This window comes from Triticum urartu, chromosome 2 (genome assembly GCF_003073215.2).
Source record: "Triticum urartu cultivar G1812 chromosome 2, Tu2.1, whole genome shotgun sequence".
NCBI classification, from domain to species: domain Eukaryota; kingdom Viridiplantae; phylum Streptophyta; class Magnoliopsida; order Poales; family Poaceae; genus Triticum; species Triticum urartu.
The window spans coordinates 602,285,117-602,299,790 of record NC_053023.1 but is presented as its reverse complement, the minus strand read 5'-3'; the positions used below and the strand labels follow the sequence as shown (position 1 = coordinate 602,299,790).

The 14,674-nt window shown below is 47.3% G+C and overlaps 1 protein-coding gene and 1 long non-coding RNA gene across 2 annotated transcripts; one reads left to right on the top strand and one right to left on the bottom strand.

Moving 5' to 3' along the window:
- Positions 1-333: 333 nt before the first annotated feature.
- On the bottom strand, positions 334-978 carry LOC125537469 (NDR1/HIN1-like protein 10). Its single transcript, XM_048700788.1, has one exon. The coding sequence runs from the start codon at positions 976-978 to the stop codon at positions 355-357; it is 624 nt and encodes a 207-aa protein (XP_048556745.1). The 3' UTR covers positions 334-354.
- A 5,578-nt stretch (positions 979-6,556) lies between these two features.
- Positions 6,557-13,466, top strand: LOC125533756. Its single transcript, XR_007294350.1, has 3 exons — positions 6,557-7,140; positions 10,942-11,198; positions 12,717-13,466. It is a non-coding gene; the product is annotated as an uncharacterized LOC125533756 (long non-coding RNA).
- Positions 13,467-14,674: the final 1,208 nt, after the last annotated feature.

Genomic DNA, 14,674 nt, shown 5'->3' with positions numbered 1-14,674 from the left:
GATGGCGGCCGGAGAGGAAGGGGAGCGGTGGAGTCATCAGCGTGCACCCTGGATCTGCAGCGCCGCCGCCTCCGCTTTGGTTTTGCGAGAGGATGGTTCCAAACTTCTGAAACGCCTGTCTCCGGCAAAGTCCTGGTTCAGCCTTCGGGCTCGCTGCGAATTTAAGCAGGGTCAGAAATTTTTTAAAGTTCATGAGATTGAACAAATGCGTAAGAAAAAATTGAATCTAATGGTACCATCGAACTTTGTTTCTGAATTAGACAACATCAAAAAGTATCATCACATCTTTCATCAAAGAGTGGGAAAAATACCAGATACATTGAATGGAAAGAAACAAACACACAGAGGAAGTATCTAGCAGTTTTTCTCGGCCTTTTCTAGCTTGCATTTCACTTTTTCGAACACCACCGTGGTCGTCTCCGGCTTCACGAGCTTGAGCTTGAGCTTGCAGGTGGCCTCGATCTTGCACTTGGTGTAGCGCGCTGTGTAGCTCACTTTGCGGGTCAGCGCCACCTCCACCTCGAACACACCTGTCTCGTTCTCCTTCTTGTACTCCACCACGCCGGCGTTACCCAGCGACACGAGGGCGCCGTCTGATCCCGAGTCAAGGCGGTAAACCATGGTCTTCCTGGGGGGATGCTTGTCGCCCTTGTCAGAGACCTGCACGCGGTCGAACTGCTGGCCGTCGAACTTGTAGGCGGCCTCGAACGGCTCCGTGTTCTTGATGCTCATCGCCCAGTTCGGGTTGCGGACGTTGAGAGACAGCGAGAGGTTGTACGCGAGCGCCGTCGCCGGGGTGGTCAGCAGTGCAAACCTGGTCAGCGAGGCGTCCTCCACGATGATGCTGACGTGGCGGAGGAAGGCGTAGGCGGCCAGGAGGACGGCGAAGACGACCACGACGGCGACGACGCCGAAGCAGATGCAGCCGTACTTGATGTTCTCCCTGGTCCTGTAAGAGATGCAGCCGCAGCAGCACATCTTTCACATGAAGCAAAGGGACCCATTTTCTCATACTCTCACTAATCATCTGGAGTTCGCTGCCGTTAACTTCAGATTTTGAGCCCTAAGAGCAACTCCAACGCAGCCATCCAAATCGCCCGGCTGCCTCCGTTTAGATCGGTGCGGACAAAAATGAAGGCCCAACGTGCTGACCTAAACCTAAAACGTGTCCGTTTTGCGACTGCGCCGACGCATTTGCAGCCCAAATTTTAAGCCGCAAATGCATCGGCGCGAACACGAACCAGATGTGTCGCACGCCTTTTCAGTGTCCGTCATGTCCCCACCTGACGGCCGTTCAACTACCAGCGGTCAGTTTGGTCAGCTTAATTTATGACCTTGGACACACGCGTCAGCGATGGCGGTCGGCTTTTTTTAAGCCAAGCGTGGGGGGGGGGGGGTCCTCATCCGCTTCGAGAAGCCCCTCGTTCCCATCTCGCCACCCTCTGCTCCCTCGTCGGCGGCAACCCTAGCCACCTAGCCACCGACACAATGAGTTTCTTCTCCGGCAACGGCAAAGCCAAGGGCAAGGCCCTCGCCTCTGTCGGCGTCTTCCCGTCAGCCGAGACACCGCGTGAACGTGCTAGTGCACTAGGCGAAGTGGCACTGGTAGCACCGCGTCCCTCTCCCCTACCCCAATGTCACCTGCTGCACGACAGGCACTTGGATCCGAAGAGGATCCCAGTGTCAGCGGCGCCGCGATCGCCAAGGGCGCACGCAGAGGATGTGCGGCGCCTGCAGGCGTTGCTGACGATGGAGCAGCGCCGCGACTTCGCCTACAACGCCGACTCGCCCTACTGGGTGCGTTGGTTTACCTTCGAGCACGAAGAGGCCAGGCGACGCAACATCCGCGAAGTCTCCTGTAGCTCCCCGCCGCCGCCCATCGTCATTCGCGGCGAGGACTAAGAGGCGGAAGCCGCCTACCAGGCGTCCATGGCGGCTGTCCTCTGGGAGAGCGAGGAGGACGAGCGGCGCAGGGAGGTGTACCAGGCACGCATGGCGGATGCCATGGCGCTGTCCGCGGCCGGCGACTGTATCGTGCCGCCGCTGGCCCCGCCGTCCCCAGTCAAGGCTGAGCCGGAGCCGACCCCTGTTGAGCACTACCAGTGGCGGAGCCAGGATTGGAGTAAGCCCTGGGCTTATTTTTTTCACCATGAGGGAAACACTTAACGCCCATAAGCCTATTATCTACCTCAAAAGATACTCCATACAAAATATGGCTCAATTGTAATTTTTCATATTTTTTTCACCATGCTTATCGATACAACAAAATAGATAAAAATGAAAAACTACAAGTAAAGTACTGTACTAACTTTAGTATAAAGTCAGTATAAAGGTGAGTCACTTATTTTGAAACGGAGAGAGTATGTGGTAAGAAAGAGTACCAGATCAATGGCTTTCTTCATCAGTCCCTCGCATAACCTTATCAACGGCGGAAGAAGAGCCAACACCTACAAGACATCAAACGCAACATTTCATAAGAAAATGCATAAACATCGAGTGATATCACTGATACAAATCTAAAAAATTACCACTTCAACGAGGTAAAAGAACTTTGTGAGACCTATATGATTAAAAGCCGTATAGAATATCATCATCATTACTTGCAAATACATCTCGCTCAAAATACAGCAAGTCATCACTCATCCTATTCCTTTCATCTGAAATGATAGGTGTAGACACCCTGTTGTAGACACCGCTGATAAAAATTTCATCCTTTTTTTTATACAAATAAAGTGAAATTAGCAATTACATCAATTTGAGTTCAACAATACCTTAGATATATAACTGGATACATACACACACATACCATTTCAATTAAATTTCAGTTTGAAACAGTTCATACACGGATAGAAGGCATCGAAGAGGGAAACACGGAATGCATCAAAGAAAATATAAGGTGCGGCAGCCAACAGTGAACCAGCCAGTGGATGGTGCGCCACGCGGGCGAACGATGCACAGGACAGGAGGGCGACCACGGCGGACGGCGGCGTCAGCGCTGGAGTGGAGATCGATCGAGCCGTCCTGCGTGCGTGCGAGTCGGCGGCGGCCGCGCGGGCGTTGTATTCTCCTTTTATTCAGCAACAACGCTGCGTGACGTCTCCTGTGCGTGCGTGCGAGTTAGATTAGATCGTGGGGTGGGTTGCCTCGTGCGAGCGTCGTTTCTTGCAAGACATACAACCTATAAGGTTTTGGGCCTTCTTTCTTTCGCTGGGCTGCACCCTGACCTGTAGACAAACATATATAATTATAGCCTGCTAAATTTTCCACGTCCCGGGCCTAGGCCCTGGGTGCTCAAGGCCCAGCTCCGCCCCTGAGCGCTACTCCTGAATGGAGTAGTACGCAAGTGGGTGAGCACCCCGTCGATACGAGGTGTAGGAGGTGGCATACCTCGAGCAATGGTGCCATCCGGGGCTGGCCGAAGAGCGCCACAAGGGTGAGTACCTAGAGCAGCTGAAGCGCGACGCCGAGGAGGAGCAGCGCGAGGTGGAGGTGGAGGCGCGCCAGGCCCAGGGTGCGGCGGCACAACCCGCGGCAGCACATCCTGGGGCCGACATTGCCGTCATCTGGAACACGGCGTTCCCCTGGGCCAGCCCTATGCCGACGTTGATCGACATCACCGGCCCCGACGTCAACGAGGAGGACGCCTAGGGCAGCGCGCCATCCTTGTAGTGTAGCTTTCTTTAATGTTTAATTAATGTAATGTGGACGCGTGGACTCTCGCCGGTCTTCGTGGCCGGCTTTAATGTTTAATTATTGTTTGTTTTTATTTTTAAAATATTTTTGGTATTTTTTCCCACGCGCCGTCAAAATAGACCAGGTTAGCGTTAGGCTCATGCGCCGATCCAAATGGACAAACGGTCGTGGGCGTTCGCCGGCCTGACCCAAACGAATAAAGAGCGAAGAAAATTATAGTTCGTTTGAGTCGGCGCGTTGGAGTTGCTCTAACCTCCTGATAGTGTCTCCTGATGCAATGTACTGTATACAAAGCAAACAAAGTACAATAATACTACACATGGGCAATCTTCAACGGACTCGCATCCAATTCCTGATTAGCCCGTAAATCTCTACTCCTAATGTCTTAATTGGTAGGTCGCGTTCCGGATTTAATTTTCGTCCCACCTCTTCTGGTTTATTTTCATCCTCCCTCCCACCTTCAATTCCCCCGCTCCCACCTCCTATTTTCGTTGGGTTTTTTTTCGTCGGTTTTTTTCGCCGGTTTTTATTCGTCCCCCTCCCACTGGTTTTACAGTGCAGAGAAAACCATCCCCGCACGCCTCTCCACGATCCCTACCCGATTCACGCATCTCACCCTCCCTCCTGCACGAGCATCCGCCGCCGCCGGTGCGTTGGCTGCCTCCCTCCCCCATCGCCGGCCACCTCTCGCCCCTCATAGCCGGTCGCCTCCCTCCACTGGATGCCGACCACCTACTTCACCGCGCCGACCGCCTACATCCCAGCCGCCGGCCATGATCAGATCCGCACCGGCGTTCCCGCATTGGCGCCACCACGACCAGGCAGCGGCAGAGGAGTCCTCCTCCTCCCACCACCGCCGCCACCACCGCGCCCTCCTCCTTTCACCTCCACACCCATCCATCCCTCCCTGCTCGCGCCCGAAACCCTAGCCCGCGGGCGGCCATGGTGACCGAGCTCAGGATCCGCAGCATCTTCCTCTCCTCCGAGAGCAAGAGCGGCAACTTCCGCAAGGGTATGCCATGAATCCCTTCTCTTCTTCTGGCCTTCTTCATCTCCACATCTGATTCGTGTGTGTGGTCTATATATGCAGTCAGTTTGCTCCCTCCGATCTGCTCTGCATGCATGAAGGGGCCCGGCCAAAGAGAAGCTGCTGTTGTTGCAGGTTCTTCCTCATCCCCGCTGTAGGTGGTAAGCCATATCCCTCTCCCTCCTTCTCTCTCACCCCCATCTTGTCTCTGTAGGCAAGCAGTCTGCATGTTAGTAGGCACATGAATCAATCAAAATACCTTTTTGATTGATATATACGTGTACTGAGAGGAGAACCATGTTAAAGAATCACAGTGTGTGATGTTATATTTCGTTTCCTGCTAAACTCCGAGGTTGCATTCATTTCCTTGAACAAATGTTTGAACCTTTTGATGTAAAGTTGTAGATTGAATTTAGTTGTCACAACTTTTTTGGTTGTTGCTTGCCTGAATGAAATCAGTAGACATTATTCAGATAACTGAATTAGACACTGTTGTGTGTAGTCTTTGTTGGAAATACATACTGTACCGACAGACAAATGAAGTTCACTGAGAAATCTATGGTTTTGACCAATACGAGGATTGAGTACTCTTATCTCATTCATCATTACAAGTTGTATCTTTCAGAATTAGGTGTTCGTACAGTTACCATTTACTGTATATTATTTTTCTACAATAACTGTCAGGATTAGGTGTTTGTTGGTAATATAAAATGATAGATGTATAGATTTCACTGAGAAATCCAAGGTTATGATCAAGATGATGGGTTAAAAATTAAGGATCAAGTACTCTTGTCTCATTGATCATTACAAGTTGTAATATTCAGGATTATCTCATGCAATGTTTATCAATATCCAGGATTAGGAAAAAAATGTACTCCTATCTTGCAACTTTGTTTCAGCTTCAGGCAAAGTGCACAGTTAAGAACCTCATGCTGCTATGAGAGAAACTTAGAACAGTCTTTACTATCTTTTTTTTCTTGACAATCGTATCTTGCCTGAATCAATTCAGTACTCATGTTCAGATAACTGAAACTAGACACTGTCTTGTAGTGGATGTATAGAGTTCACCAAGAAATCCAAGGTTGTGAGCAAGACGGCAGCTTTAGAATTGATGATCAAGTACTCTTATCTCATTTATTACTACAAGTTTCACGATTCAGGAATAGAGCTTTCATCCGTGGCGCGGCCGCCTCCTTCCCCTCCCTCCACCACACGCTGCCTGTCGGATCTCGCCGTTGAGCGCATCGGCCCGCCGTCTCCAACCACCCCCGTCTATGATCCGAGCCGACTACAGGGGGGCCACCACTGCCACCGAGGACAAGGTCGCCTATGGAAACCATCGCTACCTCCGGTCCTTTGATCTCTCCCCTTTTCGCCACTCCTCACGGCCCGCTCCACACGGCTCGGCCTTCTCGGTGGGGATTTGCTTTTTGGCGAAGAGAGGCGGCTGCAGGCGCCATGGTGCCGATCCAGTCATCGTTGGTATTCAAGTTGCCACCTAACGAATATGTTTTTATTTCTTATTAGGTACCTGAAAGGCTGAACCTGATCTAATGAAGTTGCTTGTCAGACTACCTTCCTTTTATGAACTCGAAGGTCAAGAGACCAAGGTATCGTGAGGAGTGCATATGGCCTGATGTTCCTTGTGTGTATCGTGAGGATTTGGGAGCATCGGCGACGGACAATTAACTAGCTAGGTCATGGTATTACGATGAGCCAGGTCATGGTACACAGGTTAACTACACAAGCTTTTGCTGTTTTATTGTTGGTCGTTCCCGTCCACTGCTGCCAACAGTCAATTTTCTGCAGGGTTTTTATTTCTTTTTCTTCCATCGAAAGCTCCTTTTTGCCACTGATGAATTAGTTGATGCATGTGGAGATTTTCAATACTAGGAGAACCAAGTTTAAATATGTGCAATTCCATCTATCTAGCATCAATGTCGGGTGAGGTTAGACTACAAGAAAGACTAGATATTAAGCTTGTCCATTCTGTCTACACCTTTTGAATCTGAAGTGACTACTGTTGTAAATAATGCTACTTGAGTACCTGGTTGATTGGTTTTGTTATTGTGGCATTGAGTAGCCTAGTACATTAGTGGTGTCAGCTATATTTTGTAAGTTTGTTATCGATTCCATTTGGGTATATGTGTGTGTGATTGAAAAATAATGGTTTAGATATGAATTGCTACAGTTTTATATAATACTCTTTGATCTATGCTGCTAGGTCTGCCGCTGCGTGCATGACAACATGAGGTGCCGCAATCGGCGTGGTATGCTGGTGGATGATGGCGACAGTTAGATGGTTGGCAAGGATTATGAGAGGTCGGCGAGCAGCACTCCTTCCTCTGTTCCCTGTGGAGAAGATGACCTGCAGCTCATTGACTGTTGAGTTCCCTCGAGTCTCTCTTTCTTCCGGCAAGGTAAAGTTCAGTTTTCTGGTGACCATGTTTATTAAATTCTATGGTAGAATCCATATTGATTCTAAGATGAAATTATAGTGCATTTTTGTCCAAACATATGATTTTTCATCATCTGGTGTATGTCGATATAGCACAGCCCACACATACCCTCCTACCCTGAGTAAATCTGAATCCCCATATTTCAGTTCTGAACTCCAAAATGTCGTACTCAAATGGCTTGACCCCAGATCCATGTTCTGGACTCTTCATATTTTGTGAGGCCTTTTCATTTAGCTGCTCAATCTACATATGCAGAAAACCACTCTCTGGATGCGTGCATTTCTGGCTGTACCTGAAGCTCTCTCCAACAATCTCCTTCTCCATCCATACTTATTTCATTAACCAAAACCTTGTGTTTATCACAATACCTATTTTAAGCTCACTCAGGATGACAAATATAGTCACAAAGTTTTTTGGTTCTTCGGTGTTGATAAAAAGAACACCTTTTTTCTATTTCTTCTGATCCTTGTTTAGTAACTACAACTCTCTTGTTGTATTTGCTTTTACTTTTTCACCTCACCGTGAGTATATTTTTGACTCATTCTTTGCTCACTATTGTTCAGATTCTACATCAATGCTTGTGGCTTACCTTATGGATCTTAATTAAGTCACCCCTAGTAATTTCCTGAGGTGCTACCTCATCATTCTTAGGTGGCTCCTTTTTTTCCATTTTGTGGCAGTTGATAGTTGTGTAGTACATGGATGGGTGAGCTACTTATTTAGCCTATCAAAGAATTATCTCACTAGATGTACGTAGGGAAAGAGAGCTCTTATATTGACACTCCTAGCACTTGATATAGCGTAAGCTTTTTTTCAAGTTGTTTATAATCTTGTGCTAGAAAATAACAATCATAGATTGCTAGGCATTTGCCATATTGCCATGCTAACTGAAAATTGATGTAATCTCTGGTCTAAAATGTTGTAGCTTGTTCTTTTGTACTTTCATACACTCGTACTGACTACACATAATGTCAAATGATGCGAGTGTCAGTATATATCATCTATGGAGTTGCTTGTGTTATTGGAATTTCACCAATTGCTCCAGAGGTATGCTTTGTGAAAATACTTCATTAGTATATCATCATTAAATGATGCACTGTTGTTTTATAGTGGAGTGTGATATAGATCAGATTTCTTTTTGTATTCATTTCTGCTATTGTTTCCTCTGTTCCTTTGATGGTTTCGACGACTCTTACTATATATAATACCATAAAATATAGTTTTCCAATCACACACGCAATTTACAGTGGCAAGCTACCAGAATTTTTGTGTGTCAAAAAACAGAGTTTTGAGTGGTTCTGTACTCTTTCGAATGTAATTTTTTTGAAAATTTTAAGAATTTCTTCCAGTTTTATAAACTAAACTCCTGCATTAAGGTGTCCAGAATTGTTTTACAATGTGGAGTTTTGTGAATCCAAAAAAATGATTAGCATAGATAACCACTACATACAGTACATGAAGGTTGGTTATGCATGGAGAATGAGGTTAGTATTGTTAGAAGTTAGAACTGGGAGTTTTCCAGCACATGACGGTTGCGGCCGTCTTCCAGCATATTGTTGCTTTTCAGCAGAACAAGATGTTCGTCTCTTTGTCTTATGGACTTCAATAAGGTCGATGGTAGCTTGCTGAATAGGTTAAGGGAGACCCCACAGATTTCTAATGACCACACAGGGTATTCTTGCTGGCGCTGCTGCTGGCAGAGGCGCGTGGTTGACAGGAGGAGCCGGGGAGTCATGACGGTGGACATGTGGATGTTATCATGGCATTGACACATTTCGCTCTACCAACACTGCATACCAACGTGACTGAATGTTATCGTGCCATAGATGCCCTATCAAATTCTTGCTTGAATTTTTCCAATCACCTGCCCGACCCCCGCGTCGCCCGAAGCGGGCGACACGGGGGAACCCTAGCCGCCGCCCCCCGAAGCCTCCCCTCGGCCCACTCCCGCGCCGCCGCCGCTGGAGGGCTGGCCGGCGAAGCCGCGCCGGACCCTGGGATGGCGGCGGCGGGGCCTTTCTTCTCCGACTCGCTCCCGCTTCGGGCTCCCCCACCCCCATCCGACCGCTCCATCATCCCCGCCGCCGTCGGGCTGGCCGGCGCGGCCGCGCCAGGCCCTCGATCTACTCCAACGTGCCCCCGTCTTGCGCTGCGCCCCCCTCCCCCCCCCCCCCCCCCGAGCTACAGATCCACATCCCTTGGTTGCATAGGTTGCTCGGGGCGGTTGCCTCCCGCAGCGCGCCGGCCGGGAGCGGGGCTGGCGCGAGTCCCCTTCCCCCCTCGCCTCCCCTGCAGGTGTGGCTTCGGCTTGGCAGCCATGGACACGCCCCATCCTGCTCTCCCCCATGGTTGGCCGATGCAGCTCCAGATCCGGTGCTCTGCGTGTGCTGCGTCCCTTCCATCTCCTCCGGTTCGCCGGCCGTTTGGCGGCTCCGCACCATCCCCTGCAGGTGTTCTCGGTTGGTCGTCATCCACCCCGGCGCGGCTCTGGCTCCCGCTTGCTCCTGGAGTTGCGCCTCTTTTCCGGCTCCTTGGCTTGTTGGCATCTCTACGGCTCCGGTCCGGACGGCCCGGATCTGCGCTCCTCTCCAGATCCTGGCTTGTCCGGGTCCTCGGCCACCTCCACTTCCCCTACACCTCCTCCCATTTTCTCCCAGCCGCCAAACCTCGCCCACCTCCTTCCGCGTGATCTGTAGCTCACGCGTCCGGCGACGTCCGGTGCTTCATTTGGCAGCGGCCGTGGCTCCCTTTCCCGTGGTGGCGGCTCCGACCGATGACTTGGCTTCCTCTTCTCTGAATCTTGCTCCGATGGCTTGGGATTGCTCAGACTCTGGCCAGGAGAAATCCTTGCTCGATCCTTCGATGCTAGCAGTGGCGACACCCACGGGTGCCGTCCCCTTCTTGGAGGCGTTGCTATGGCCGGCATATGTGCCAATCTTCGAGCATCAGGGGAAACCCTAGATCCGGCTATCCGGATCGGGCGGCGACGGCGTCTCGGCGTCGTTCTCCTTCGTGAAGGCGCTGTCTTGTTTGCTTGCGGCGTCCTCGGCGGTGGTTTTTGAGATGTTGGTCGTCATGTTGTTTTGGTTTGGGTTGCTTCCTGGGAAGCGATTTTTCGCTGTGTTGTTTTTCTCTCTGGGCCGAGCATCCCATGTCTCTCTGCTCCGGGCACCATGTTCATGCCTGTCGCGTTCGTGTCATGTGTTGTACCATCACCTGTACTCACTCTTATCTTCTTCTATCAATGAAATGATACGCAACCTTTGCGTATTCGCGAAGAAAAAAATATTGCTTGACTCTTTGGTTTTGTATGCTCGGATGTATGTTTCAGTTCCTACATGGTATTTCTCATGTGGAGTTGAAACCACACTTGGTTGGTCCAATAGCAAATAATCATATGTTTCACTCTGAAATCATATTGCATATAGGGTGATGTTACGTTCTTGTGCAAATTACTGCACACATATACATGGAGTTACCTGAAAAAGTCTCACCTTGGGCTCCTGCAAGTAACACTGTCTCTCGCTTGTAGAGTTTGCAAGTGGTTATAATTGTCATACTACTAGGTAACAACCTTACTTGAATCAGCCTTGACCTTGTATAATATACATAGTAATATGGTGCATGGTATTTTTTAGTGAATTTGATCAAAACTGTTATTTTAAGTACATTTGTACTTTAGTTGTTTATTCAAATAAATTTCCCAGTAAGTTGATTTTCTAGCATGGTCATAACGTTGACATTATGAATTGATTTGTGAAGCACAAAAACACAATAACAGTTGGGAGGGTTGCTTTGTATCCCTAGACCCACACCCACACCCGACCACCATCTCCCATTTTCCTCAGTATCACGACCTGTTGCGACGTTGGCAGCGCAATCAGTCGGAGGAGGCCAGCGGTGGCGATGATGGCAATGCGATGGGGAAAGGTTGCTCGTCGTCGTGGCACCAGCAATTCCACGATCGCATAATACCCGCATGTTGATGACCTCCAGGCTCTCCGGCCTCCTCCCTCCAGGTACCTCTCCGGCTCCTAACCATTTCTCAGGTTCACAGTTTAATTAGATGGTAACATAAAACTTGGAGTGTCTGATAGGAGTTCTTATTCACTGTTTGAGATGCTAACTGGGACGGAGTGAGTAAAAAAATGCCTAGAATAAAGAAATGATGAATTGTATTGTACACATTATTGTAGTTACAGATTATGTTTAAAATCGATCATTACTTGGGATGCTGCCAACAGGCAGGGTCGATGGGACATTAAATTGCCAAATTGCTTTTCCCTCTTCTTCACGTGTTAGGAATATATCTTTAACAATAGAATTGTAGTGTAGTCATTCTTGCAGTTAAAGATTATGTTTAAAATTGATCATCACTTGGGATGCTGCCAACTTGCAGGGTCGATGAGACATTAAATTGCCATATTGCTTTCCCATCTTATTCACTGTTGTAAGCTTGGTTCTCGAGGAACTTCTCATTGTTGTACATGTAGGTTGTGGAAAATAGAAATAAAATCTATTTGTTCATTCTTCTACTGTACCTCCGATCCATCTCCCATGGTTCAGAAAATTTCAGTTATGTGCTTAAATATTAGGAAGCCATCATCTTCTAAAACATATCATTACCTACTCAAACATATTGTCTTCCTTTGTGTTTCCGATAAATTATTTATAAAAACACACGTAAAACAGAAGTTGCAGAACCTGCATTGGACCATGCTCATTTGCTTTGTCCATTTTTTCGAAGAAATAACACTCTCCAGATTCCTAAGCATTCAGAATTATGACTTAGTGTGCTATTACATTTCCCAGTATCAGACACTATATTTTTTGTGGGAATCATTGACACAGTTCAAAGCCGGATGGATGAAGTGGCGCCAAGCTTCTGGCATTCTCTATGACAAGAGAGTGCCACAAAAGCTAAAAGGCAAGTTCTATAGGACGGCGGTTCGACCCGCAATGTTGTATGCCGCTGAGTGTTGGCCGACTAAAAGGCGACATGTTCAACAGTTAGGTGTGGCGGAGATGCGTATGTTGAGATGGATGTGTGGCCACACGAGGAAGGATCGAGTCCGGAATGATGATATACGAGATAGAGTTGGGGTAGCACCAATTGAAGAGAAGCTTGTCCAACATCGTCTGAGATGGTTTGGGCATATTTAGCGCAGGCCTCCAGAAGCTCCGGTGCATAGTGGACGGCTAAAGCGTGCGGAGAATGTCAAGAGAGGGCGGAGTAGACCGAATTTGACATGGGAGGAGTCCGTTAAGAGAGATCTGAAGGATTGGAGTATCACCAAAGAGCTAGCTATGGACAGGGGTGCGTGGAAGCTTGCTATCCATGTGCCAGAGCCATGAGTTGGTTGCGAGATCTTATGGGTTTCACCTCTAGCCTACCCCAACTTGTTTGGGACTAAAGGCTTTGTTGTTGTTGTATTGACACAGTTCCTTCAGAAAGTTGTATCTCTGAAATGTACAAAGTGCTCTTATGTAATTCTACCATCCATTCTGATGTTGAGGCAAATATACATGTTATGCAGGCGTACTATTGTTCAAGATAGTGTGTGTGACATATGTGGGAATGGGGAGGAAGATGAATATCATGTTGTTATATCATGCACAAAAAGTAAGGCGTTGAGATTTGCCATGAGGAAAGAGTGGAGGCTTCCAGAAGAAAAGGAGTTCTGGTACACTGGAACAGACTGGCTACAAATCCTACTGGACAAGTATGATTCAGAGATAAGAAAGAAAAATATGTTGTTGTTATGGAGAGCCTGGTTTCTACGAGATAACTGTATCCACAGTGATGGCAAAGAAACCATTTCGAGATCGGTGATGTTCCTTGTGCAGTATGAGGAGGAAATCAGGAATTTGTCGCTATCTGTTGTTGGACAGGGAAACAAGAGTTGCTGGTCCCTGTCTGCATCTATGCAGACACACCACACCTAGGAATCATCCGAACGCCGAGCCAAATGCCCAGTGGAAAGAGCCGCCTGAAGGTGTTGTAAAACTGAACACTGACGCTGCCTTTTTGTCAGGCACGGGCCAAGCCTAGGCTGGCGGGATCGCACGGGATCATACGGGGCATGTTGTCTTCTCGGCGAGTAAATCGATGAATAAATGCATATCAGTTGAAGAGGCAGAGGGGCAAGCTATCCTGATGGGTCTGGTATCGCTGTCGAGACTGTACCAAGGCCCACTGATCATTGAGACTGACATCAAAATGATTGCAAATGAATTGGGACAAGCCAGATCAAGCCGATCGGATTGTTTTCTAGGTTGTTAGTGAGATAAAAAACACAAGCCGGATCTTCAGTTCAGTTCAGGCCAAGGCCATCAAGAGGGAACAAAACTGTCTAGCACATGAGCTTGGCTGCCAGAGCTGGACGGCATGAGGACTCACTGATAATTGCGGATGTGCCCGAGGAGCTTAGTTCGCTGTTGCTATCTGAATGTACCAAGTGATGTTTTTGGTCCTTTTTTTAGGTAGTCATCCTCAAAAAATATACATGTTATGAAATGCCTTCCAAGTCAACCACATAGCCATTTTTTAAGAACTGGTGGGAATCCGTTTGTCGATAAAATTATTCTTTTACAGGGGATGTTACCTTATTTCTACATTAAAGCAAATAAACACTTTGATGAACTTAACAACTCTCTATCCTTATTTGTTATTTCTCTTATTCATAGCGTGTTTTCGCCATTTATACATGTAACGATGATGAACTAAACAACTTATTCGTATTTCTTGAAACATGAAGTGTTTTTCACGTTTGTTACAATCCAATGTTTGTTAATTAATTATATTATTTATATTCATAAGTAGTATAAAGTTGGCTCAAAATAGTTAATATGATTTTGGATGATATATTATGATGTTGACTAGGAGGTTATTGGTGCTCATTAAAATAGCAGTATGAAATAAGCCTGCTTATATTTGTTGGTTTTCAATTTAAGCCTTTTAACTCAACTGAAATTATTATTTTTACATTATTTACTGACATAAAACTCCTGTTTTGCAGGCTATCTTGAACGATTGCAGGTTTTAATCAAGAAGTCCTCAATAGGTGGACTAGCTCAAAATGGAGAAGCACGCTGGTAGCTTTTTGGTTGATTGTAGCATTTAAGTTCATAGCAATTCATACCATCAATATCTTTGGGGTGCCTTGTACTCCTTTCGTAAAATAATACAAGAGCGTAGTGATCTAAACACTCTTATATTATAGTTTACAGAGGGAGTAATATTTTAGAAAATTGTGCCTTTTTTGGCCTGTTGTGGCGTGCTGTTCATAGACATCCTTACTCCATTTCCTCCTCACATATGGCCTGGGTTTTGGGATAGCAAGACATACGAAGACAATTTGGGGGTGCCAATTCTCTCTCTCCCTCTTGCTAATAGAATTATGAACAACCGGCAAGACTAATGTTATAAACCTTCTCTCTTTAATCCTACCATGTATTCTTTGACTTTTGTGCTAACACAGGAAAAATGTGTTGT

Coding starts and splice junctions, on each gene's coding strand:
- LOC125537469 (XM_048700788.1), bottom strand. CDS start 978: ATGTGCTGCTGCGGCTGCATCTCTTACAGGACCAGGGAGAACATCAAG.